We start from the raw sequence: 26,263 nt of genomic DNA, 5'->3' as shown, positions 1-26,263 counted from the left end.
GAGGGTGTCACTTCGGGGCTCTTCTTCGCCTGCCGGCTCCAGCCGCATCCGCGCGTTCCCGCGGGCTGGCGCGGAAGGTCTCCACCTGCGACCGCCGTCGGCCTCCGCGCGCCACCGCGCAGGGCTCAGTTGCAGTCCTCTCATCGCCCCGGGGGCTGCCTTCGCCGCTGCCGAGATCCTCGAAGAGCCTGGCTCCGGCTTCAGCGCAAATTCCACGCCCAGCTTTCCTCCCCGAAGGCCGGTCCCCGCCGTGGTCGCGTTCCGGCCCGCGCCCCCAGCCGCTCGCCGGCTCTTCCTTCCCTGCGAATCCCCTGCCTGGCGGGGACCGCGCGCCGCGATCCTCGGGGGGCTGCGTCGGGGTGCGAATTCAGGGATGGAAACGGCGCCTTCGTGGCCTCCCTTCACGCCCAGGCGGCCTCTGGGCGCGCGGGGCCGAGTCCTGCCGCGGCCCCACCTCTGGCGGTCCCAGCCCCCGCGGAGTAGGCGCGGGGACTGGGCGGGGGCTTCTCCGCAGCGGGGCGGTTTCGCGCGGTGCCCCAAGCTGCGAACCGAAGCGGGCGCGCAGGTCTTGGGCGCACGCGGGCGGGGCCGGGGGCCGCACTGCCTTGGGGAGGGAGGCGGGGCGCCCTAGGTCTCTCCGGGAGCCGGGGGCTGGTGCCGCCCCCAGGGCTAGGGGGCTGCGGCGGTGGGGGAGGCGGCTCCTGCCCTGGACTCGCCTTAGGCCCGAGTAAGGGGCGCCGCGCTGCCACCGGAGCGTTCAGCAGGGGGCGCTGCTCCGGGCGCCGGGCGGGGGTGGGGTGGGCGAGGAGGGGGGGCCGCGGCTTGCTGCGCACACTTCCCCCATTATTAAACACTATGTTCAAAAGGCGCCGGGGGACTTCCCGGAGCCACGGAGCCCGCGCCGCCCGCCTGGCCGGCCCACGGAGCCCATGGACCTGAGCGCCGCCGCCGCGCTGTGCCTCTGGCTGCTGAGCGCCTGCCGCCCCCGCGACGGGCTGGAAGCGGCCGCTGTGCTGCGAGCGGCGGGGGCAGGGCCGGTCCGGAACCCGGGGGGCGGCGGCGGCGGCGGCGGCGGCGGCAGCGGCGGGCGGACCCTCGTCCGGGCTGCGGGCGCCTCGGCCGTCCCGGGCGCTGCGCGCCGCGCCGCGGGCTCCAGCTTCAGGAACGGCTCGGTGGTGCCGCACCACTTCATGATGTCGCTCTACCGGAGCCTGGCCGGGAGGGTTCAGGCCGGGGTGGCCGCCGCCTCCGTCTCGGGCCACAGCCGCGCGGACACCATCACCGGCTTCGCGGACCAGGCTACCCAAGGTACTTAGGTTTGCCCAGCCTCAGCCCATCCCGTCGGGTCCAGGGCTGAGACAAGCCCTGGAGCCGTGCCCCGGTTCCATCCCAATCGGGACCGTGGCGCCGCGGCTCCCAGCCTCAGTTGTTAGAAAGCACCTTCGCCCAGGCCAGCGCGCGCCAGAGCAGCGCGGGTCGCGCGCGCATCTCGCGGGGGCCCCGGCCCGAGCGCGTCCCTTCTCCGCCGGGCTGCCCTGGCCCTATCGGCCCGCGGGTCCCCCTTGCTTCCTGGGGGGAAGAAGCTGGAGTTGCCCAGGACCCAGAGCCATCAGAGAAGAAGGATGGGCAGGAGCAGGAACTTGGGGGGGGGGTCCCGCCGAGGGGGACTGCGCGGGGATGGTGGCGGCGGCTGCTTCCTCACGGCGGTCCTCGCAGCTCTCCCGTGGAGCCACACCAACTTGGGGGGAGCCCAGAGACTCCAGGGCTTGGAGAGGCTGGTGGCATCAGCAGATATGAGGGGCCTTCCTCAGAAGGCTGGGGCCGGGTTGGGGGCTGGTGTGTGAAGTTGTGGCTCCGGGTGCCTGCTCCTGCGCTGGGCCCCCGGAAAGCCAGCGGTGCAAGACCCTGTGTGGGCAGGAACGCAGGCCTCTCTGCCCCGAGCGCCCCACCTCACCCTGCCCTGGGCCCTGCGAAGGTAGGACGTGGGTGAGGCCGCATGGTGGTTTTGCTGTGTGTCATCTGGATTTTATTAATTTCCATTGAAGTCATTAAAGCAGACAGATAGGGAAAATTTAACTAATTTCAGGCGGAAATGCAAGTAATTTTGGCCTTAATTCTGTCCAGCCAGAGACCCAGGAAGGCGGGAGGGAAAGAAAGGCAAAGCCGCCTGGAGAGTAAGCGCCTGGGTCTGAGACCAACCCTGGCACTGGCGGCCACTGCAGGCTGCACACCTGGAGTCCCAGCTCAGGAAAGCAGCAGAGGACATGCCTGGCTCAAATGGCCCACCCCAGCACCACCATACACAGGGTGCCTGTGCACACACAGCCTCCTCTTGGGCCCCATGGTTCCCCTGGACCCATCACACATTCTCCCAGGGTCTGACATGGCCCCTGGGCTGGATGCTGGGGTACTCACTGGGAAAGCCTGGCCCTGGAGCACAGGACCAGGGAAGGCTTCAGCCTTGACCTTCTTTCCCAGCTCCCAGCTGCAGGAGAGGGGGCGTGTGCCCTAGGTCTACCATGCTGCGGTCTCCAAGTCCTTCTCTGGGAGCTCTATCAGGCTGGCAAAGCTGGGGAGACCACCTCTCCGTTCTGCCTCAATGAGAGGATATCGTGGCTGCTGGTGGGGCAGAGAGAGCCCTGGGAGAAAGCGAGGACGGGGAGTGCACGCGGAGCCTCAGCTAGGAGAGGGCTGCATGAGGTCCCCAGAGGCCAACACAGGGCCCAGACCTGGGACCTCAGGCATCAGCGCCTGGCTCCTTGGTTGGTCAGTAAATCCCCTATGGTGGTGGTGGGGAGTCCGCAGTCTCTCCGAGCTTGGGGCAAAACGAAACCATATGACCTCCTTCAAAGGGAGTTCCTTATCTCTTCCTTGGTGGAATTTTAACCTCCCCCCAACTTGAGCCCCCAAAGGGGGGAAAAAAAAGCCCAAGACCAGAAATAAAAACCCAAGCCCGAGATAAGTTACAACGGAGGGAAGGCGCCTGGAGGGAGACCTCGCTCGGCCCGCTGCCCTCATTGCTGCGCTGCCCCAAACCCTAACGAGAAGATCCCTTGCGGTCCTTGGCCGACCCTCCCCCTCCTCCCGAGGCCACGGGAACAGATGGAGGAGCCGAGCCTGGGGGTCGTAAGCGCGACCAGGGGCGCCCAATGCGGAGGCGGGGGAGCCTGGCCCCTGTCTGGGCCTCAGTTCTCCTAGGTCGCCCTGGAGGGACGCGCTCCCTGGTAGACGCCTCGAACGGCCCCGCCGGCAAGGGAGAGCGTGCCTGGCGGGGATGTCAAGGCCGGGTTGGGGGAAGACAGGTAGCGTAGGAGCAGAGCTTTCGGGCCCCAAGACTCGAGTTTGCGCACAGCCCGGACTGGACGAGCAGCTCTCTTGCAGCGCGCGAGCGCAGCAAGCGGCGCGCGACTTCTGTCCACTTCGCTAGGGAAGGCCATCCTCTGACTCTGGGTATGGTGGCGCCGCGGCCTGAAGCCTTATTCCCAGGTGCAGCATGAGCTTTTGGTGCCGCGGTCCCGCGCTGTGCGGTGTCTGGTTGTCTCGGTGGCGGGACGCTCGGCTCCGTGAGCCAAAGCCCCGGTGCTGAGAGTCGGGGAGAATGCTCCCTGTGCTCTGGGCCAGGCTACGGGGATCCGGCGGGGCTCGGGACGCGGGGACGGGCACCGGCCCACTGGGCCTTACTCCCGCTAACCGCGCGGCTGGGCCATTTGCGCTTGGAGGCCCCGCCGCGGGGAGTGCGGGCCTCGCTCTCACTGCGCTCTTTCTCTCTTTATTTCTGCCGGTCCCCTCCAGACGAGTCGGCGGCCGAGACCGGCCAGAGCTTCCTATTCGACGTGTCCAGTCTTTCCGACGCCGACGAGGTGGTGGGCGCCGAGCTGCGCGTGCTGCGTCGCCAGGCGCCGGAGCCCGACCTTGGCACTGCGACGCGTCCGCCGACACTGCTGCTACTGTCCACGTGCCCGGGCGCCGCCCGCGCCCCGCGCCTGCTGCACTCGCGGGCCGCCGAGCCCTTGGACGGCGCGCGTTGGGAGGTGTTCGACGTGGCCGACGCCGTGCGGCGCCACCGCCGGGAGTCGCGAGCCACCCGCGCGTTCTGTCTCTTGCTGCGCGCAGTGGCCGGCCCGGGGCGGAGCCCGTTGGCAGTGAGGCTGCTGGGCTTCGGCTGGCGCGGCGGCGCGGCGGCGGAGGAGCGTGCGTTGCTCGTAGTCTCCTCCCGCACGCAGAGGAAGGAGAGCCTGTTCCGGGAGATCCGCGCCCAGGCCCGCGCGCTCGGGGCCTCTCTGGCCGCGGAGCCGCCGCCGGACCCGGGACCTGGCGGCGCGTCGTCCAGGGTGGCCATCGGCGGTCGCAGGCGGCGGCGGACGGCACTAACCGGGACGCGCGCGGCGCAGGGCAGCGGCGGGGGCGCGGGCCGGGGCCATGGGCGCAGGAGCCGGAGCCGCTGTAGCCGGAAACCGCTGCACGTAGACTTCAAGGAGCTGGGCTGGGACGATTGGATCATCGCGCCGCTGGACTACGAGGCGTACCACTGCGAGGGCGTGTGCGACTTCCCGCTGCGCTCGCACCTCGAGCCCACCAACCACGCCATCATTCAGACGCTGCTCAACTCCATGGCGCCGGATGCGGCGCCGGCCTCCTGCTGCGTGCCCGCGCGCCTCAGCCCCATCAGTATCCTCTACATCGACGCCGCCAACAACGTGGTCTACAAGCAGTACGAGGACATGGTGGTGGAGGCGTGCGGCTGCAGGTAGCGTGGGCCAGGCCGGTTGGCCCGCCGTGCGCGTGGGACTGTGACCCAGCGCGCACTGGAGCGCGCGCGTTCGCACTCACACCCACACACTCGCTCACTCGCTCACGCACTTGCCGTGGACAGCGTCCGACAGCCTTGGGAAGAGACGGCCCGCCGCTTCCGAACGGCACGGCAGCGCGTATTTCACCGACAGATCGCTCCTGCGTTGAGCCCAGTGCCCGCTTTCGCTAGAGGGGGCCGCTGGTGTTGATGTTGCAGCCACAGGCTGCAAAAATCGGGTAGAAACGGGTTGGAACGGTGGCGGCTGCAGGGTGGGTTCCCTGACGGAGTGGGGTGCTCGGTTGCGTGTTTGTGGAGGGGTGTGGAGCGAGGCCCCGCTGCAGGCCCAGTTGCGGGCGTTGCACCCCGGGGTTCCCCGAAGGGCTGTTAGTTCTTTATGGAGGTCTGCCTTGCGGCGGACGGAGCTTTCACTCTGGGGAGGAATCCCTGCACTAGGCATCTCTTTCCTTTGAACTTCGGAAATCCAGTAGGGCGCCCACCTGGGCTTTGAGCGTTTTCGTCTGAAAGGCTGGGTTGCTGAACTTCCCAGATGTCCGCCAAGGTCAGCCCTGGCCCTCACCCCCCCCCCCTTTTAAAAATCGATTCCGATTGGGAATGATCTGGAGTGCAAAGGGGTATTTTTCTTATTTGGGAGAGAGAGAGAGAGAGAAAGAGAGAGAAAGAGAGAAAATGACTCTCCCAACGACCTGACTTGGCATTGAGGGTGTGGTGGTCCCAGCCAAGTTCACAAGCTCCCAGGCTGGTCCCAGGGAGGTGGCACAGCGGAGGAAGCGAGGGCAGGGGCTGGGAACGGGGAGGGGGCGGGCTCTAGAGAGCTGCCAGGGTTTCCTAAGAGGCCCCCGGGGCCCTCGTGTGGAGGGGCCGCTCCAGGACTGACTGCGCGCTGGTCTGCGGGTAGGCGCGGCATACATGTGCTTAGCTGTCAGGGCTGCCTTGGCGTTCACATGCGTTCACTGTTGATGCTGTAGTTTCTGCACTGTGATAGTATTGGGAAGTGAAGCTTTTGTCAGACTGGAACTCACAACCCAGAGCTGCAGAGCAGGAGGAAGGCTGGGCAGGGCTCAGTGTGGGACGCAGAGCTGTCCTGGCCCCCCCACCCCCACCCCATGTTCCCAAGCCTGACAGGTGGTGGGATGTTTCTGGCCATGCAGGAGTGAGCAGCCTTCGTTGTTGTGTTTGATTGGTTATGCCTGGGAGTCCTTTGTGGCCCTTTGTGGATGGAAGGGAAAAAACCTGGACTCCACCTGTCCCGGTTTGCGTCTTTGCAACTGGCTGCAGCCCTCCTGGGGACTTCCCTTTAATGCCAGGCTGGGCTTTCTCCCTCAGAGTCTCAGAGAGGCGTGAATTCCACTCACCCTGGGAGCTGAGGTCCAGGACAGCTTACGTGCAGTTTAATTCTTAGTGATTACACTTAGAGAGAGACCAGAGACTTAGATACGGCTAATTTATTAACAGCCCAGCCTGAGTCCTTTTCCATCTGTAGAATTCTGCAAAGGGGAAAAAGGTATATAAATGTATTCTTAAAATTAAAATCTCCCCTTCTTAAAGTGTGAATTTATATCTGAGTGGCTATAAATAACTGGAACATGAAATACCCCTCTAAAGATTAAATTTTTTAAAAAGTGACCACTGTCATACAATTCAGTCTTATTTCAACAAGTGGGCAAAGGGAATTCCCAAATTGGTGGATTTTGCCAAAGAAGCCTGCAGAGTTTTTTTTGTTGTTGTTATTTTGTTTTTGTTTTTGTTTTTGTTTTTGTTTTGTTTTTGGTAAAAGGTGATTTTTAAGAGTGATTGCTTTTATACTTGTCATAATGAACTATTTTAAAAATGGCACCACATGTTAAATGTTGTGCTAGAATGTTTCAAAAGGAAGTTAATGAAAAACTATAGCTGAACATGACTTTGAAGAAATTCTAGTGTATTTCATGTCGTAGGCCAAAAGCAAACACTTTGATACTTTTTTTAGCAAATAGGAAAAGCGATTTTGAGGGGGAAGAAATGTCATGATTTATCCTGAGCTTTTTATGGATAGAAAAAAAAAAACCAACAAAGCCACACCCCTTCCCCTGGTGCTTTGCGATGGGGTTAGATGGGATAGCTGTGAGTGACGCAGGAAGCGGGCGTCCCTGTGTCTTGAGTGCAGGCTGCACCCCCGGATCGGGTGCTGTCCTTAGACAGTGATGGTTCCTTGGCTGGGGCGTTGCTCACTGAGTGAAAGCACTGTCTGGGATTTCCCGTGGAGCTGCCGGGCCACCAGGGGCCAGGGCGCCCTGCTCCAGCTCTGCCGGTCCTTATGAGGGGAACCCACAGTTTAGACGACAGCAGGAGGGTGAGGGCAACCCCATGTGCGCAGACAGGTGTCTTCCACTCAGACGTGGTTAAAGTGGCCCCGCCACGCTTGGTAGCTACGCTGCACGCTCTGTGTGTACTACAGGCAGAGGGGTGTCGGGCCAGGGTGACCAGCACAAGCCCAGTTGCTCCGCTGCAGTCCCCTGCTGGAATGTCCAGTCAGCACTGACGGGAGAGCCAGCGCCCGGCAGGCAGGGATCAAGTCTGGCAAGACCGAGCGGCGTAGCGCAGCCACCCCGTCTGAGGTCACCGAAGCATCCCTGCTGAAGTGCACACAGTTTTCCATCTTGTGGGGGGAACTGTGCACTACTAGTTGAGATCATCTGAACCACTGTTTCCTGTGAGTGAGTGGGGTTGGCATCCCTACTCAGGGAGCTTGGGGAAGCCAGCTGGGGCCCAAGGGGGCTGCTGCTGGGTCTGCCAGACACAAAGACAGCTGGACACCACTGCCAGGAGCAGAACTCTGGTGGTGAGGGGATCCCTGCACGGCAGGTGGACATTTCCACAGCTCCCAAGAACTACCTGGTTGAATTTTGGCTTCCTGTGCAGCTGGGCTGGGTCTTCCAGAGAGGGAGACTTTGTTGCCACTTGCTATATGCTTGCTCCCCATTCACCAGCCCTCTTGGCATCTTCTTGCTAAAGTGCCCTGGGCGCCAGGAGGTGTGAGTGCAGTAGAAGCCGGGTGCAGTAATGAAGCGGGGGTAGTAACATCGCCCTGTCTGCTGGGTTCCTGGTGTCGCAGGAGCCTGCCCTCCAGCAGTGATGGGAGGGGATAACCCTGTGGACGGAAGGAGCGTGTTAGATCCTACAAGGTCTTCATCCTGGCAGGAATCTCACTCCGACTCCCGGCAGAAAATGGCTCGGGACTGCACGCTGATTGTCTTCCCAAAGCAGGAAGAAAAATTGAACGGTTTCCAAGAGCAGGCTGTGCACAGAAAAAGCCCAGCTCTCCCTGGCTTGAATCTGGTCTGCAGAAAAGCCAGGGGAAAGAGGAGAAAGGGCTGCAGCTGCGTCAGGCCCGCCGTAAGCCCTGCAGGTTCCCACAAGAGCACGGCCCCTTGGGGGCGCGGGCCTCTGCTGGCCTGGAAAGCAGGGCCCTCACGCTGGGCCTCGCGCCAGGGGGCCTCCTTCAGGATGCCGGGTGGGCTGGGAAGGCCAGGGCTCTCCAAGCAGCACTCCTGAGACAGAGCCAAGGCCCGTGTTTGCCCCCAGAGAGTGGATTGAGGAAGGGAGAGAGGAAGGTACGCTGTGGTCCCAAGCCCCTGGGAGTGTGTGGGCAGAAACACTGCTGAGGCTGAGCCCCCTACTGGCTTGTGCCCGCCCACAAGGGATGCCCGCCTCACAGCCTCACAGCCTCACAGCCTCACAGCCTCACAGCCTCACAGCCTCACAGCCTCACAGCCTCACAGCATGGCCCACGCCCACCTGGAGGGAGGCCGCTCTGCAGGCAGAGGTCTGAGGAGAGCCATGGGCAGTCACTTCCACGCTGCCTTCACATTCTGGCCTTGAGAAATGAACACCCAAGGGATTAGGGTTCTGCTGTGCCCCCCACAGCCCGCTCAGATGGTTCAAAATGTGATTGCATCTGGCCCAGTCCCAGAGCCTCATCTCCAGAGTGGTGTGTGTGTGTGTGTGTGTGTGTGTGTGTGTCCCTCTCACTCCTGGGCACTCTTGGTGCTTTGTAGATGTTGCTTTGATTTCTGTCTGGGGCAAGGCAGGTGCAGAGGAGGGCAGGACCTTGGCGGGTGGGGGCTCAGCTCACCAGAGCCAGGCTTACATCCTGTGTCCCTAGCAGAGGCGCGCTGCTAACCCTGCGCAGGTGTGGTGAGCAGAGCCACGCGCAGGCTGGCACTGCGCTGGGGAAATGTTGGCACCTGCGGCTGGTGCGTCTGTAGGGGCAGCACAGGGAAGGGACGGCTGGGCCCTGTTGGCAGCCAGACAGGGACCTGGGACTGTCCCCAGGTGGGCTGCTGTCTTAGGTGCCCATCAAGTCCCGACCTCCTCACCAACGTGACGTGTCTGGGCCTGAGGGTGGGGGTGGGGGTCCCCGGGGCAGGTGCCGGAAGAACTTCTCTTCCTCTTGCCCTTCCTTTCCATGGCCTGGAACGTGGCCGTGGGCAGTCACATCCAAAGGCCTCAAAAAAGATACTTTGTCTCTGGCAGCCTGGCCTTTTGAGGGGCAAGGGGAAGGCCTTCTGGGGGAGGCACAAGTGTCCTTCCTGGCCTTGTGCTGGTCTGGATTCTCACCTGTGCACTGAGCTGAGTCTGGCTTCTCCCACCCCTCTCGGGGGCTACGGGAAACAGGCGATGCTGAGCAGGGCTGCAGGTGAGGGAAGCCTGTTCTCAGGGGTGGGGGGCTCCAGGGGCAGGGCTGCAGGCGCCTTTGCATAGTGGAGGGCGATGCCGAGGGCTGGGAGGCATCTGCTCAGCCTTCAGGGATGCTCTCTGCTCACGGTGCGCACGCGCCCAGCTGTTCCCAGCTGCGGTGGCTGTGGAGCCTGTGGAGCCTGGGCCGTGCCTGACGCTGGCCTGCACTCAGCAGCTCGCCTTTGGCCCGGCAACTGTGGATTTGGGGCAATCATGGCGGCGGCAGTGGCAGCGGTCACACCTGGGTCAGCGGGGATGGAGCTGAGGAGCGTGAGGTCATTGAACCCTTGGCCTGAGTCACACCCGCAGCCTGCGCTGTGTGCCGAGGCCCCCAGAGCCGCTTCCTCTGCCGTCCAAAGCCAGGAAGAGCTTGACATTCCAAGAGCAGGGACACAGCCAGCTGCTGGGCCTCTGGGCCGCGTTTTGGGTTGTGGGCACACAGGGGCGCGGTGCAGTGGCGGCTGGTCCAGCTGAGATGCCGAGCGCTGGTTTCTTGGTGGAGCCACCCCACACGTCCACCCGGCAGACGGCGGCATCTGGAGGTGGCGTGGGATGCCCGTAGTGCGGGGAGGCTCCTTGGGCGCTCAACTGCCAGGATCTAGACTCACAGCTTCGCCCTCTGGGCCTGAGGCCTGCTCATGGCTGACCAAGACAGGACTTCCAGTAAGGCCGGTTCATTAAAGCCCTGCTGAGTGGGAAGTAAACCTGAGGGCTCAGAGGCCCACAGGCTGGGACACTCCCTGGGCGTCCAGGTGGGGCGGGGCAGCGTCCGGCAGGTGGTGATGGTTAGGTGTGACCAAGCACAGCCTGACAGCACTCGCAGGTCTTCCCTTGGAGTCTGGCTTCTCCCACCCCTCACAGGGGCTACGGGCTGCCCTCGCCGCAGGTTTTCCATGGCACGAGTCTGGAAAGCCGTGACCAGGTGTGTCCAGGGCCTTTCCTTGCCTTCATCTTCTGAGCTGAGTGAGTGACATCTGCTAAGGGCAGGAACCGGTGCAGGGGTCCTAGTCTCCCTCGTGGGCTGGGGCAGCAGCACCTTGGCTTGGGGAGCGAGGGTGCCGGCGGCAGGGTTTATTTCTTTGCAACTTACATTTTGGGGAGAGAGCTTGGAGAAGGCGAATGGGGATGCAGGGCGGTGAGACAGCAAGCGCGGGCTGGGGCACGCCTTCTGGCTGGGAAATGCTCACGGCTCAAGCCAGGCCCAGAGGCTCTGGAGGAGGGAATTTTCTCTGGCATTCTCTGCCTCGGATACGTCACGGATCAAACGGGAGCATCCTTAGAGTGGTTCTACTTTTGTATTTCATGCCACACTTTCGCGCAAACAGCTTTTCTGTCCTCTTTGACAGAGAATCACCACTGAATCACTTTGGCTTTCTGAACTGGAAGCACTGCACCCCTCCCACTGCAAAGGTAAAGCACTTTTTGCAAGGCGGCAGATGACCGTGGAGGGGCCTGAAAAGTTTGGAAAGTTTTTTTTTTTTCTTCCCTCCCCGTGCGTGAGCAAAGCAGCCGCTCCTCTCCCTGTGTAGGTTGCTGCGGGACTGCCGCAGCAGCAGGCGACGTGACGTGACGCTGTCCAGGGCAGGCCCCGAGTGGGTCTGCATGCCATGAGCAGCCTGCAGCTTAAGAGGCCGATTTAATCTGATTCCAATACTGCGATTTTAAGGAAATGGCCAAACTCAAAGCGATGGTAACACCATCAAGGCTCAATTACACGCTGTTCCCTCAGCGGCTAAAGACAAAATTAATTATTTGGGGGTTGGGGGGGGTGGGAGTAGAAGGCCCTTTCATTCTGTAGTGACACCCACTGTTTCCCAGTTGGCCTGGGGGTAGGGGGTGGGGGAGGGGGAGAAGTCTTAGAAACTCATTTAACGCAAACTGAAATCCCCTTTGTTGGCAGTCTTCCAGCTCTGATTTGGCCAGGGCAGAACTCGATTGGGCTTTCTCCTTGCCGCCCAGCCAGCTAGCAGGGAACCCGTCAAAGGCAGGTATAAATCCATGTGTATATGTATTCTCAAATTTAAATAGATTGTACATATTGAAATGTAAATGACCTGTAAAACAGCAATCTCTATTTTTCTTGACTATTATATAGCGGTATATATTTGTTAAACAGGCTTGTATACGCCTCATTAACCGTTTTAATATTTTGTACAGATAAGTTGATTAAATATTTTATTCATATGACTGCTCATGACTGGTCTTTGGAGAAGTGTTTGTCGGCTTTTGTTACCCAGTCTATCCTGCTGTCCAACAGCTAAGAGCCACGGCCAGCCATTGAGGTGTTAGGAATGACTGCACTCAAATGAGGGGGCTGGCCATTCCCTCTGGAAACCCCAGCCTCCCAGATACGGAGCTGTGGAGGGAGGCGGCTCAGCCCGGGGCCGCTGCATGCTGGGTCCTGGTGACTGGCGGGAGACTGTAGGACACTGCAGGCAGATCCGTGCTGTGTGAAGTCTGCACAGGAAGGTACCAGCTGAAGCCTGGGGTAGGGGGAGAAGAGGCGGGATGCAGTGGAACACATCCCCTGGGCGAGTGAAGCGTCGTGACTTCCGGAGAGCGAGTGTTGTCCTTCCAAACACGGCTGCAGGGAAAGGCTCTGTCCACGCCAGAGGTGGTCCCAGGGTCCTGCTGGAGCAGCTTCCTCCGCCAAGGCCAATGACAGATTTCCTAGAGCAAAGTCCACGGGCGCCTTGGCTGGGTCCTCTCAGACAAGTGCAGAGATCCCGTGCTCAGTGACAAGGCATTAGGCGTCACCACCTCTCCCAGGTGGGTAGGCGCAGGGCTGGCTGCCCGCAGGCGCTCTGTGCGGCTTTCCCAGCCCCCACACCCGATTTTCCTCCAGATGCAGCAGAGAGCGAGTTCATCTCTTCCGTAACTGTTTCTGGGAGAGACAAGTAGCGGAGCGGCAGCTGTGGGGAGATGGAGTCTGCCGGCAGGCCTGCCTTTTGTCAGAGTGGTGGCGGCACGAGCCCCCTCAGATCCTGGCGTTCCCAAGTCTCTAAGTCAGCCCAAGTCTCTGTTGGGTGAAAGGCGGCAGATCAAGAAACTGCTCTTTCCGCTGCTTCTGAATTTCATTGCTACTAAATAAAGGGGTCTCCTTGGAAGAAATAAATGGTGTCCCCCTTTTAGCTCATTTGGCAGATGCAATAAATGCATCATTCCTGTGACCTTGCAATGGAACAGTGTGACGTCATGCTTTGTTTCTAACAATCCTCGGTCAGTCCTTCGTTTTCTTATTTTTCAGTCTCTACATGACCTACCCCAGCATTCTGTGGTTAGAGGATTATACAGTGGAGAAGGGGGAATTACAGGGACCCAGGGATGGCATTCAAAAATTTACCCTATTTCCCAAACACTGATGAGAGCAAGCCCCAAAGGCCACATCCTGGGTGATGCTAAGGGGAGCCCGAGACTGACTCATGTGCTTCCTCACTGGCCCTGGTGTGTCCCAGGTCTACCCATGATGCTTGCTCCTTTCCAAGCAGGCAGAGGCTAAGACACTTCTAAGTGCTGTCCACGGAGGTGGTGCTCCTATGTTCTGGGGACCCTACACTTATCTGCTCGGGAGGGACAGTGATTTGGGGAGAACCCTGTCCACTGTGACGTGTTGCCAGTGCTGTGGCCGCCAATGCTGGGGCTGTGGGTGTCTGCAGGTTCTAATCACATGCAGGTGTGCAGCCCTAAGGCAGTGGCCAGTAGGAGGAAGCCCAGATGTTCCGCAGAGCCTGAGCAGGGTGGATTTGCAGAGGCGGGATTCTAGTCCCTCTGTGAGGGAAGGAGACCCTGCAGGTGCACCCGCACCCCCTGGCTGTAATGGACGCCCAGTCACAGGGTCACATTCCCAGCTCAGGGAAGAGGAATGTTCCCATAGACTTCCTCAGCAAGGAAATCTGTCCCAACGTGGGGAGGTCAGCACAGGCCCTTTAGCCAGAGTGCTTGAGGAATGCAATTCAAAATGAAAAAGCTCTACTATCCCCAAGCACAGTCTTGTGTATTGTTGTGAAAATTCCCACTTGGGGTGCTGCATGGGGTTAGCGCTGAACAAATAATAAACCACATATTTGGTAGTTGCTAATACCCAAACCCCAGAGGTTTTCTAATCGGAGAAGAATGGAACTAACAGTTGCAGCCATACCAGAGGAGATGAATGGGCCACGAGGTGCTGCGGCCCTGCTTCCTGGCAGTCCTCCGGTGCCACAGAGCGAGCAGTTGATGCCCTTGACTCTGTATGGCTCAGCCGAACCCAGCTCTGCTGGGAAAAGCACAAGGGGTAAAGGGGTAAGAGAGCACGTGTCCACGGCCACACTTCACTGGAAAAGCCAGTTCTGAGGAGGCCGAGGCGGAACTGTCATTTTCTTGTAGTCTGACCACGAGAACTGCAGTTCTTGAGCACTTGCCTCAAGTACGGTGGGAACTTTGATTCAGATAACTGGACTTGTAGACTGTTCCATGTGGCAGGCCCTGTTCCCTGATCCCAGAGAGTAAGGGGGTGACGGAGGCACAAGGCCACCTTCCAGGACTTTCCTTCAATGGTCAGGAAGAGGAGCAGACTGGCCAAGTAGAATTCCTGCAGAGACACAGCTTGGGGGTCATGGAGGGAGGGAGGGAGGGGCAAAAACCGATGGTGATTTGGCCGTCTCAGGGATGGAGTAGAGGACGGGCAATGCCAAAGCTGAAGCAGGGATTCCCAGGGTTTGAGAGTGCAGCACTGGTACAGAGGAGTGAAGTCGCCACATGTGTGCAAGCACGGTTGGCCCAGGAAGAGCTGCAGAGGGACGAAGCAAGTGCTCCCTCAGCACCGACTCCTGGCATGCACCTCTCCTCTCAACCCCGATGCAGGTTTTCCCGCTGAAAACCGTTTCTGTTGCAGCCCCCTTTCTCTTAAGTCACCAGCCACTCTGGTCCCCGTTTGCCCTTCCTGCCTTTCCCTGTGCTGGTTCCGCCTGGGCTTGCCCTCTGTGGCCTCCAGGAGGCAGCAGGACGCAGTGCAGAGAAGGGACGAAGGGAGGCTCTGGAGTAGAGAATCCCAGCTGTCATCCCCCAGCTGCGAGACCTTGGGCAAGGCATTTTCCTTCGCACCTTGGGGATAAGCTGTGACATGGGAGTAGGGAGCACCACACAGGCTGAGGGGACGGCGTGTGACGCTGACAGCGCAGGTGAGCAGCACCCTCCCTCAGGGCTCACTCTTCTTTGTTCCAGACTTGCCCAGTTCTGCCTGTGCCGGGACAGCCTCCTCTTCCCCGATCCCCAGCTTTCTCTTGTTTAAAACCACAGCAACTCAGAGCGTTCTCCGACGTGGGCCCGTGCTCTGAGGATGTCACCTGGGGGCTCTCGTGGTATCACACTTGGTGACATCAGTCTTCTCTGGAGCTGCCCATGGCCCACAGCCCTCTGCAGCTGGACCAGAGCGATCGTTTACTCCATCTGTGTGGGCCCAGGTAGGAATCTCAGTCTCCTTGGAAAGCAACTGGACGACGCTCCTCAACGCTTATCGGTCCTCAGCACTCTGGCAGGGAGCTCTGCCGCAGGCCTGGTTTTGTTTACAAAGCACACTTTGTCCCAGCCTTTGGCCTCTCCTTAAGCTCCTCCCCTAGGGAAGAAGCAGCCCCAGTCGGTCCTTGCTCTTGTCTCTTGCAAGAGAAGGCCAGGATCAAAGATGACAATTCACACTGGCTAAGCACGGGCATTGCTTCCCACATCTTTTCTTAGTGGGCTCCAAGAGCGTCCTGGGCTGTCAAGGCTGTGGGGCCTGAGGCCAGAAAGCAGAGCCAGGTGAGCAAGGGCCACCTCTGTGCATGAGCTGGAGACCTAAGACTTCCAGGAGTAAGCGACAGGCTAGGTGAAACCTGGCTGGCATGGCACGAGCTCCTTCACATCCCCCAAGAGCACAGATTTCAATGGAAAAGCAAGTTTGCTATCCCTTCCCCTTAGGTGCTGTCTGAATGGCCACTATAAGCTAGGCAGGATGCGAGGTGTATGGCCTCATTTTATCCCCACTGAAAGCAAACGAAAACCCATCCAGAAATCCACAAAGGTGAGGCAAGTGCTGATCCTGCCCCAGCTTCACGGAGGAAGCTGCTCCACTCTCACTGTTCACGCTTCACCTGCCCCGGCAGCCAGCCGGCCCTCAGCTGTCCTTCCTGGATGAACTTTCCCAGCCCTGGCTTTGGCCGGGCTTGCTCCCTGTGGCCCCCAGGAGGCAGCACGAGGCAGTGCAGGGCGGGGCGGGGGGTGGTGATGTCTCTGAGGTATCACATACTAAGTGACACATTTGGGATCTGAACCTGAGTCTCTAGGCAGTAGCCTAGAAGAAATTTACTTTGTGGAAAAGACGCAGGGGACAGATGAAGGAGGGAGCAATGACATGTGTATTTTTTAAATTATTATTTTTTGAAATTCAGAAACCATCTCAAACTTCCAAAAAATTAGCAAGTATACAAAAAAACCAGGATTTTCCCATGATCCATTTGGGAGTAACTTGAAGTGGTGGTCACTGCCCCGAGACACTTCAGTAGCTTCAGTCACAAACAGGGGCCTCCTCCTACTTTTCCACAGCAGCACCACTGACACCAGAACACTCACGTTGGCATTTCACCCCAGCTAATCTCCAGACCCATTCAAGCTATGCGAACTGTCCCAATACCTTCTTTTGTAGCAAAAACATCCAATCCAGAATCAGACTCGTGTTAAGTTGTCTTGTCTTCTTTAAACGGGTATTGTTTTTGTTTGTGCACAGGCAGGAGGAAGGAAAATCTAGCCTTTGGAGGCCACTGGCTGTCCAAGGGTCGGAGTGGAGAAGCGGATGGTGAGAGGGTCTTGGCCTGGCAGTCTCGGGGGTCAGGTCCTGTGAGCCTCTGGGTGCTGCCTCTGGAGACTCTCATGTGGCCCAGAAGAACCATGAGCCTGGGTCAAGGCTCCAGCTTCCATTTTTCATTTGCACTAGAGCACTCTGTAAGGAGCTCAATGTTTGATGGAGACCAGCCACCTGGCTGACTGGGACAGACGGGGACAACTCTTCTGGAAAATGGATTCTATCACTGTTTGTCTGTTTTCGTCTTCTGTACTCCTAATGAAATAAAATGGACTTGAATCTTCTGAAATCCGATTCTGCCCTCTCTCAAAGATGCCAGGAGAAAGGGCCTCTTCGCTTTCATTATAGACTTCGACGCAGCCTTACTCAAAGATGCTCAAATCATATCCCCCTCTCCCATCCCCCAAAACATGCAGAGTCTGGGCTAGACAAAGGAATGAGAGCTGGGCAAACATTTATTTTGAAAATCATGTGGTGTTCAGATGATTAACAGGAATCATTTTAAGCTCTAAAAAACAAAACTAAGATATAATTTTATATGTACAGGCTTTTGAGATACTGAGTATTGTAGAATAACATGAATTATTTGGATACTAGAGCCCAGAGGCCCACATATTGGGGCCTTGATTCCCAAAGCCTTCTGTTAATAGTTAACGGGTTAAGGGTGGAGACTTGATCTACTTATGGTGCATGGAGGTGGGCCCAGCGGGAGGGTCTTGAGGTCACTGGGGTTTGCTCTGGGAAGGGAATCCTCGCCAGAGTGTGGGGTGCAGGTTGAGTTGGGCCTCACTGCTCTGTTTCCTCTCTTACCACGTGACATTCCCTCTGGATGAGTTCCACCTCCATTGCCCTCATCAGACACCAGACCAGTGGGGCTATCTGATCCTGGACGGGGAACCTCTAAAACGATGAGTGAAAAGAAATCTTTATAAGGGAACTTCTCTTAGGGATTCTAGTTAAGGTAATGAAAGTTGATTCATACAATATCCAAGAAAAAGGCTGGGGATGCCGCTCTTTATTCTAGTAGGCATGATCTACCAGGGCTTGTTTATATGCTTTGATTGGGCACTGTTAAGCATCTCCCGTATGCAAGGCACTCATAGCAGAGAATCTCCTGGCTTCTAACATCAGATTTCTAGAACATATCCTTATGCAGATGCCAGTAAGGACTCTATGCAGCCAGTGCCTGGGGCCTCTGCATCCACAGGCTCTTCCCCTTGGGCTAACAGCGCGCCTTGTCTGGCTTTTCTGAGAAGTCACTGCTCTGATGTAGAAGCCATGCCAAAGGACAATAACTCATTCAACACCATGGAGCTGGCAGCATATCTGTGCAGAATCTTTCATCAGGGGCCTTAGGTTCTGATAGGAAGGTCAACATTTCACGGTCCTAAGGGATGGTAACTCCATGAGGGACCTCCTCTAGCAGAAAATGGAATGTTTCTGATCGATCATCAACTGTTACTACGGCCAGTGGAATTTACTGGCTCCTAAGTCTCAGGATTGAGTCAGGGTAGGGAAGGTAACTGTACTATCAGCTCCCCTGGGCCAGAGAACACACTGCTTCTCTATTAGACCTCAGTGTGTAGAGAGGTGAATTCACATAATTGCATAGCCTGCTTTGGTTCATTAGCAAAGTAATTTCTTCCCCACATATAAAGTTAGTGCAGAAAGACAGAACTAATGCTCTGCTACTCAGCAATTTAAAACACTCTTTCAAAAATTATTTACTAAAAGACTTTCAGAAGAAAAGAATCAGAGAGTCGATAAGAACATCCTACTCAATGGCCAGCACACACTTGGCTCACTGCTGGTCTTCCACAGAGTTTTACTGCAAGACTCACAGAGCAACTGCGGGTCGGCATGCACAGCACGTGCCAGGAACAGACGCCTACAGGGAGCTCACCCGGCAGGGGCAGGCTCAGCATGGAGCCCGCTGTCTATCCCATGACAGGAGATGTCCTTGCAACCCTTCAGCAACTCTTCATTCCAGTTAGTTGACCGAAGTATTCCTGTATCTAATGCAGCAGGATCAGGAAGTCACAGTGATGGGCGCCACTGAGGCTGATGCAAAGGTGGTCTGAGCTGATCGTCACCTCTTGTCCTTAGAGGAGACCGAGGTCCACTGCCAGCATTCTCTGCCCCTCACTTCCTGCTGCTGAGGCATGAGCGTTCACCATGATCTCCTACACTTCAGTACCTGACTCTGCACTTCACATTCACTGATCTCTTTTGCTTTTTCTGTGGGTATTCCACAGTTTCCTCCAGAAGAGCCTACTCTAAAATGTAACTCAAAATAAACTAAATCTAGATTTTTTTCTTTGGGCTGCAAGGGTTCTGCCTACTAAAATATACCACAGGGTGTCACTGGGCATCTCGTGCAAACATGAGACCATGGTTATAGATCGCCATGTTCCTTGAGTCTTGGAAACTGTGTTAACCCTATGGAATGATCAAATGTGCTTACTTTAGCCTGGAGTGTGGAAAGCTGGGAGCCAGCAGTTTTTAAGCCAAGAGGTTCTCATGTAGTTCTTTTCTAATATCAAACATCAAAACTAGACATTTGCCTACTAAGTACAGGACACCTCCAGCCTCTGGGTACTGGCTGTGGGTGCTTATCTTCTGTGTCATTGTATTAGAACTTGGAGAGCTCCTCCCTGAGCCAGCCAGCGACCGTGGTGGCCATTTCCTTGCTAAAGTTCATGATGAAAGCATGAGGTATGTTCTTCTCACAGAGCTGAATATCTCCTTCTGGAAAATCTTTCTTGATGTCTTCGTAGTACTCTTTTGGACACCATCGATCTGTAGTACCATAGTAAAATGTAAGCTAAAAGAAAAGACAAAGCGTTTAATTAGAAAGTACCTTCCCCTCCTGACACAGACATGACACCAGCAGTCGGAGGCTGTGGAGGCAGCACCTGGCAGTTTGGCCCGGGCTGCTGCAGGTGGCCCTCGGGCAGCCGGGCCTCACGGTTTACAGGAGTGTATGAAGAGGAGTCTGATGGGAAGAAAGCCACCATGGGAGCCCTGTGTGTGACACATCACCCACACCTCACTGAAGGAACTCAGCAGCGAAACTGCTGAGGATGCTGGAGGGAGGCAGGCGAGGATGAGGAAGACAGCTACTGAGTCACTGAGTGACTAGGGGACCATTTCACACGCTGAACAGCTGTTACATACTGCTGTGCAGCTCAGCCAGGCCCGTGGGCCACGCTGCTTGAATGAATAGAAAGATCAATCCGATTCTTGGGCTTTTTACCGCAGCTGATGAAGTGGGATCAGTATTCCAAGAGAGTTTAGGACATTTCTAAGGAAAGGCTCCACCAGGCTGGATGGCATGTTGATTCAGGGGGAGGTGTTATAACCATACTGTGGGCGACAGTGAGCAGGCTGGAGGAAGGCAGCTCCTCTGAGGCCGAGAGCCTGACTGAGATCCTTACTGGATATCTTCTACCTAGACCTGTACCACACACACCTGTGTGTGTGTGTGTGTGTGTGTGTGTGTGTATAAGGGCATTTTAAAAGTTCATGGAAAATGCGTATTATGAAAGAACTAGGCATAGATCTCAAATTTTCCTGCACCAACATAGTAAAAAAAATTTTAAGTAATTTTCTAGCTCTACACTATTGCATTTCACTGAAAAATTGCTAACTTCTAGTTCTGTTTTTCTAAAAAAAGAGAAAAGGCATCAAAAATGAAATATTATATTTAGAAGGGTTCACAGTGGTGACTTTTACAAAAAAATAAGAGCTAAATTTGACAGATCCTGTGACACCTGTTATCGCTGAAGAACAGCTGTCCAGTTCCAGTCTTCAAGTGGCTAAAGTCACTTGTAGCTTCCTGTAACATACCCAATTTGCTTAGTCAAATCTTCAGTCACTTAATAATGAGTCTGTTCAGCAAATACTGACTGAGCACCTACCTGTTAGGAAGCTGGAAACTGTCTTGAGAGAGAGGGGGGATTTGAAAGCCCGGATGAGGGCCAGCTGCTGGGAAGCAGAGAGCAGGAAAAATTCCTCAGAGGGCGGAGGCCAAGTGCAGTCTTTAATCTGGGGGACACGCCGTGGCCAGCAGGCCATTCAAAGTCAAAAGCATGAAAGAGAAGGTTGGTATGGGGATTGGAACTGACAGCAAATGGCTGGACTACTGGCGTGGGAAGAGATAAAACTGGGGAGCAAACCAAGATGGGGCCATGGACAGCTTTCCTCTGTATGTGCGAAGGAAGCTGCTCTTTATTCTGCAGTCCAGATGAAGTGACATGAGCAGGTAGTTTGCCAGGGGAATTACTCTGCTGCAATGGGATGAGAGACTGGTGGGGTGGGGGACGGAAGGTATGGGAAACTGGTCCCATTGCCCACCAGATAGTATCACTGTATCCAATGTCAAATCCATGGTCTGAAAATGGGACAGGTGAGATTGCTCTTACGAAACCACTGGCCTGGAGTTGGCACTGTGCTGTATTGGGTATAGCTACCACCTGCAGTGTCAGCATCCCGTATGGGCGCTGGCTTGAGTCCCAGCTGCTCCATTCTGAGCCAGCTCCCTGCTAATGTGCCTGGGAAAGCAAAGGAGGACGGCCCAAGTGCTTGGGCCCCTGCCACCCAAACAGAAGACCAGGAAGAAGCTCTTGGCTTCGATCAGGCCAGCTCTGGCCATTTTGGGAGTAAACCAATGAAAAAGATCTCTCTGTCTCTCCCTCTCTCTCTGTAACTCTGCCTTTCAAATAAATAAATAAATCTTTAAAAGAAACCCCCATACGCAAAACACTGCCCTGTATTACAATAGCATTATGATTTAAACCAAGTTGAAAGAGGTGGTTAGTTTAAAAACACTTTAAGGAGCAAAATATTTCATGGAATACTACAGACAGTACATGACTGATGACAGCTTTGAGTGGCAGACTTACTCTGAATCACATCATAGAGACTTTTCTGGTTGTCATCTGGGGTTCCAGTTTTGAGAACTACAGAGGACTTCTGACTTACAGATACACCATTTCATTTATTCCTACCATTTTCCTGTTTTTGCCCACTTCAACTACTTTCAGGCAATCTGAAGCCCCTAAAGCCAAAATTCATTTTGCCACAGTTTTTAGCAGAGTAACTTCTGCTTCTTGGAGAACAGGAGAGCCCAGCAGCTGCCTGGGTCTTCCTCTTGGTCTCAGCTCATTCGATGGCTCTGTAGTTGTGACCTTACAACCAGTGGCTGACTAGTCTGGCCAAAGAAAAGTATTCTTCCCAGGTTCTCTCGGCAACTACTCTGCTGTAGCTTCCCCTTGAAGTCCTGTTGAGAGTAAAAGCCTATTTGAAGGCACCAATAGGGTGAGTAACTTTGTTCTTTCTAAACTACTCCCCACACTTACCACCAGGAATCTTTTAAATTAAACTGTATTCAGGGGCAAGTGTTTGGTCTCACGGTTCTATATCCCGTATCAGACTGACTGGATTCAGGTCCTGTCTCTGGTTCTTGGCTCCAGCTTCCTGACAATATGCACTGAGAGATCCAGACTGAGTTCCTGGCTCCCAGCTTCCACCCTGGTCCAGCCCTGGCCCCGGTGGGCCCATGAGGAGTGAACTAGAGGATGGCCCCTCTCTCCCTGTCTAATAGAAACAACTAAATAAAATTCAGGAGGTAGCATGTTCAGCACAGAGTCGGAACACTGTTGAGGAATTTGGAAATTCAGAATTGGGTTCGTGCTCCTCAGGTATCTTCCTCTGTTCCAGGGCATGCTCTTGCCTGAAGATACCTGGACGCAGAGAGCCACCCTGCGCCCTCTCACCAATACATGCTATAGGGGTGAAGTCGTGTGAAAACTGTAATACGGAAGAGTCAGCTAGAAGGACAAGTCATGTCCAAGTAATTATGAGGTTCCCACTGGCCAAGATGTACCGGGAGCCTCAACTGGAAGGGGTGTCAGTGTTCAAGATACAGAACAGAGAGGGGTCCAGATTTCCCATGGCTGCCTGATGCTTTGATTCTCCATGACCAGCAACCACTTAGAATGGGCTGCATTTGGTAAAGTCTCTAATCGATGGTAGGGTCAAGTTTTATAAGTTTTGTTTTAAAGATTCTTCTTTAGGCTACATTCACTGAAGGGCTCTCTGGAAATCTTAGCTTACAAGCAAAACACATGGTTATCTAATGCCTTTATGTACACTGGCTTGAGATACTTCCTGTTCCCCATAGATCGTAAATCTCAGGCAACCGAACTGACCAGAGGACTCTGCACCTGTAACCCTAAACAGGAAAATGAAAAAGTATGAGGTGTGTGGAGGTGGTGGGGAGGACAGGTGAAGCAGAAAGAAAGAGAACTAACTGGATAACAGAGCGCAGTGTTTAAGAGTGAAACTATTATAATGCTGGTATAAAAAAGAATCACAACGGAAACTGAGAACAATACGGCAAGCTCTGTGCCATGCACTTTCCACTTATTAGCTCACTGTGCCCTTGCAACAATACTCTAAGGAAGGAACTTCATCCCTATTTTACAGAAAAGGAAACTGAGGCTTAGAGAGATGAGCTTGCTGAATTTGAAGCAATGGATGAGTTGTACAGCTGGGTCATTCATCAGAGATAACATCCCTACACAGTCCCTTTTGCTAGTATTTATAATTTACAGTGAATGGACCCATGTTATAAAAATATAAAGCCCAGACTAGGATGCCCTAAACTAGATAAGAAAACTATGGGCCGGTGCCACGGCTCACTAGGCTAATCCTCCGCCTTGCGGCACCGGCATACCAGGTTCTAGTCCCGGTTGCCCCTCGTCCAGTCCAGCTCTCTGCCATGGCCTAGGAGTGCAGTGGAGGATGGCCCAAGTCCTTGGGCCCTGCACCCGCATGGGAGATCAGGAGAAGCACCTGGCTCCTGGCTTCGGATCAGCGCGGTGCGCCGGCCGCAGCAGCCATTGGAGGGTGAACCAACAGCAAAGGAAGACCTTTCTCTCTGTCTCTCTCTCTCACTGTCCACTCTGCCTGTCAAAAAAAAAAAAAAAAAAAAAAAAAAAGAAAACTAACAGATTGTGATGACTGGAGCAAGGCCAAATACATTTATCTAAAGTATTCTTGATGTCCGAGTAATTCTTCTTCTTCTTCTTCTTCTTTTTTTTTTTTTATTTGACAGGTAGAGTTATAGACAGTGAGAGACAGAGAGAAAGGTCTTCCTTCTGTTGGTTCACTCCCCAAATGGCCACCACGGTCAGCGCTGCGCCGATCTGAAGCCAGGAGCCAGGTGCTTCTTCCTGGTTTCCTGTGTGGGTGCAGGGGCCCAAGCACTTGGGCCATTCTCCACTGCTCTCCCGGGCCACAGCAGAGAGCTGGACTGGAAGAGGAGCAGCCGGGACTAGAACCTGGTGCCCATATGGGATGCTGGCACCGCAGGCGGAGGATTAACCAAGTGAGCCACAGCGTCAGCCCATAATTATTCTTTTTAAGATTTATTTTTATTTACTTAAAAACCAGAGATGGAGAGAGAGAGAGAGTTAGTTCATGCCCCACATGGCTGCAATGGCTGGGAGTGGGCTAGGCTGAAGCCAGGAGCCAGAAGCTTCCCCGGGTCTCCCATGTGGGTGCAGGGGTTCAAGCACTTGGGTATCTTCTGCTGTTTTCCCAGACACATTAGTAGGGAGCTGGATGGGAAGTGGAGCTGCCGGGACTCGAACTAGCGCCCATATGGGAAGCTGACATTGCAGGCTGCGGCTTAACCCACTATGCCACAGTGCTGGCTCCTGAGCAGTTCTTCTGAGACGCTGCATGTCATGGGTGTGACAACTGGTCTGAAAATACTGCAGTTATTAACTGAGATTCTCAAGTTATCAGCAGAATGTTTATATTCAAAGGTTTAGGAAGAAATAAATTAGTTCCTGTAGTTTATTTCTCCTTAGCACTGTTTTGATACTCATGAGAGTTGATACAAAGTACACATGATTGAGGGGGGGAACTGCTTTTTCCAAATTGTTGTCATGTTTCAGTAGACCATTTTTTTCTATTAAAAACAAAATTTAATCTTCTCAGTTCTTCTAGATTATGATTTCCCAGGACTGTGCTTTTGTTTTTCCTCTTGTGTTTTCTACAGGAAAGTGGTATGATGGTTACTACAGATTCTGGTTCCTAAATACATTTTTCTTTAATTGTTCAGTGTGCCCCTAAGAAGGGGGTGGGGAATGTCCAGCCCGCAGGCCATATAAGGGCCGACATTTGGTTTGGCCTTGCCAAGGCAACTGCAGGCAGAACTCAAAATTCAATACATCTATAGCAGGCTAATATCTTTTATAATTTTTAAATATTTATTTGTTTACTTGAGGGGCAGAGTTACAGAAAGAAGAGAGACAGAGAGAGGGGTCTTCCATCTGCTGGTTCACTCCCCAAATGGCTGCAACACCCAGAGCTGGGCTGATCCGAAGCCAGGAGTCAGGAACTTTTTCCAGGCCTCCCATGCATGTGCTGTGGCCCAAGCACTTGGGCCATCTTCTACTGCTTTCCCAGCAGTAAAGAGCTGGATTGGAAGTGGAGCAACTGGGACTCAACCCAGTGCCCATATGGGATGCTGCACTGCAGGCAGATAGCACTGCAGGTGGATGCTTAATCCACCTTGCCAGAGAGCCTGCCCCTAGCAGGCTAATTTTTAAGTTGATAATTTTATATGTCCTGGGAATGATGTTATACATATCCAAACGGCTCTCTGCAGAAAAACGGTTCCCCATCCCTGTGCCCTCAGGAGACATGTCTCTCTTCAAACGTACCTGCAACCCTGCAGCTTGAGTCCTCACAGAAGCCATATTTGCCATTTCTCTTTCTTTAAAAATTATTTTATTTATTAGAGAGAGAGAGAGAGAGAGTGCGAGTGAGCGAGCTGCTGACTTCTGGTTTACTTCCCAAATGCCTACAATGGCTGGGGTCCAGCCAGAAGCCAGGAATCCAAGTACTTGGGCAATTACCTGCTGCCCCCAGGATGCACAACAGCAGGAAGCTGAAATTGGGAGCTGAGCCAAGGTTTAAACCCAGCTGCTCTGATATGTGGACATACCACACAGCACCTTAACCACTACCCTCCCCCGCCATGTCTGCCTTTTCTCCTGTCCCCATACCATACAGCACCTTAACCACTACCCTCCCCCGCCATGTCTGCCTTTTCTCCTGTCCCCATACCATACAGCACCTTAACCACTACCCTCCCCCGCCATGTCTGCCTTTTCTCCTGTCCCCATACCATACAGCACCTTAACTACTACCCTCCCCCTGCCATGTCTGCCTTTTCTCCTGTCCCCATACCATACAGCACCTTAACTCTACCCTCCCCCCCGCCATGTCTGCCTTTTCTCCTGTCCCCATACCATACAGCACCTTAACCACTACCCTCCCCCCGCCATGTCTGCCTTTTCTCCTGTCCCCATACCATACAGCACCTTAACTCTACCCTCCCCCCGCCATGTCTGCCTTTTCTCCTGTCCCCTCTCCCCATTCTTTCTGGTCTATCAAGAGGCACTTCTGAGGATAGCAACAAGCTTCTATACCTCCCTGCCTAAGTCAAAGAAACTTAGGCCTTGACCTTGCAACCTTCAAAGAAATGAGAAACCTCTCCTGGAATACAAGCACCTCTTTTCAGTTATTTAAACATCTTATCCCTATGGGAACACAAACAGCTACAAAGCTTTAAAGATTTCACCGCAGGGACCCCCTGCGATGCTGGTACCCCTTATGAGCGCCAATTCAAGTCTCTGCTCCACTTCCGATCCAGTTTCCTGCTAATGTGCTTGAGATAGCAGTGGAGGACAGTCCGAATGCTTGGGTACGTGCCATCCAAACGGGGGACCCAGGTGGAGTTTCCAGCTCCTGGCTTCAGCCTGGCCCAGCCCTGGCCATTGTGGCCATTTAGGGTGTGAACCAGTAGATGGACGATTCATCTTGTTTTGTGTCTCCCTCTC

The 26,263-nt window shown here is 55.1% G+C and overlaps 2 protein-coding genes across 4 annotated transcripts in view; one reads left to right on the top strand and one right to left on the bottom strand.

The window, feature by feature from the left end:
- The first annotated feature begins 800 nt into the window (after positions 1–800).
- GDF7 (growth differentiation factor 7) lies at positions 801–11,716 on the top strand. Of its 2 annotated transcripts, XR_011386769.1 has the most exons (3): positions 801–1,308; positions 3,793–10,939; positions 11,430–11,716. XR_011386769.1 is itself a non-coding variant. In XM_008254824.4 (2 exons), the coding sequence occupies exons 1-2, from the start codon at positions 930–932 to the stop codon at positions 4,749–4,751; spliced, it is 1,338 nt and encodes a 445-aa protein (XP_008253046.4). In that variant the 5' UTR covers positions 801–929; the 3' UTR covers positions 4,752–11,716. The 2 variants fall into 2 exon arrangements, 1 of the variants encoding a protein (XP_008253046.4); XM_008254824.4 differs by having other exon boundaries at positions 3,793–11,716.
- Positions 11,717–16,780: 5,064 nt separating this feature from the next.
- The window catches only part of LDAH (lipid droplet associated hydrolase), a 146,579-nt gene continuing 137,096 nt past the window's right edge, over positions 16,781–26,263 (bottom strand). For both annotated transcript variants that reach the window (XM_002710058.5, XM_051840582.2), the window contains exon 7: positions 16,781–19,167. In XM_002710058.5, the coding sequence (XP_002710104.1) occupies positions 18,976–19,167 (192 nt within the window). In that variant the 3' untranslated portion in view covers positions 16,781–18,975. The remainder of the gene's footprint in view (positions 19,168–26,263) is intronic.

The sequence above is a fragment of the Oryctolagus cuniculus genome, chromosome 2 (genome assembly GCF_964237555.1).
Source record: "Oryctolagus cuniculus chromosome 2, mOryCun1.1, whole genome shotgun sequence".
In the NCBI taxonomy this organism is placed as follows: Eukaryota; Metazoa; Chordata; class Mammalia; order Lagomorpha; family Leporidae; genus Oryctolagus; species Oryctolagus cuniculus.
Note: the sequence above shows the minus strand (reverse complement) of the source record. Positions and strands in the feature narration are given on the sequence as shown.

Coding starts and splice junctions, on each gene's coding strand:
- GDF7 (XM_008254824.4), top strand. CDS start 930: ATGGACCTGAGCGCCGCCGCCGCGCTGTGCCTCTGGCTGCTGAGCGCC. Junction 1,309..3,792: donor CGCGGACCAGGCTACCCAAG/GTACTTAGGTTT, acceptor GGTCCCCTCCAG/ACGAGTCGGCGGCCGAGACC.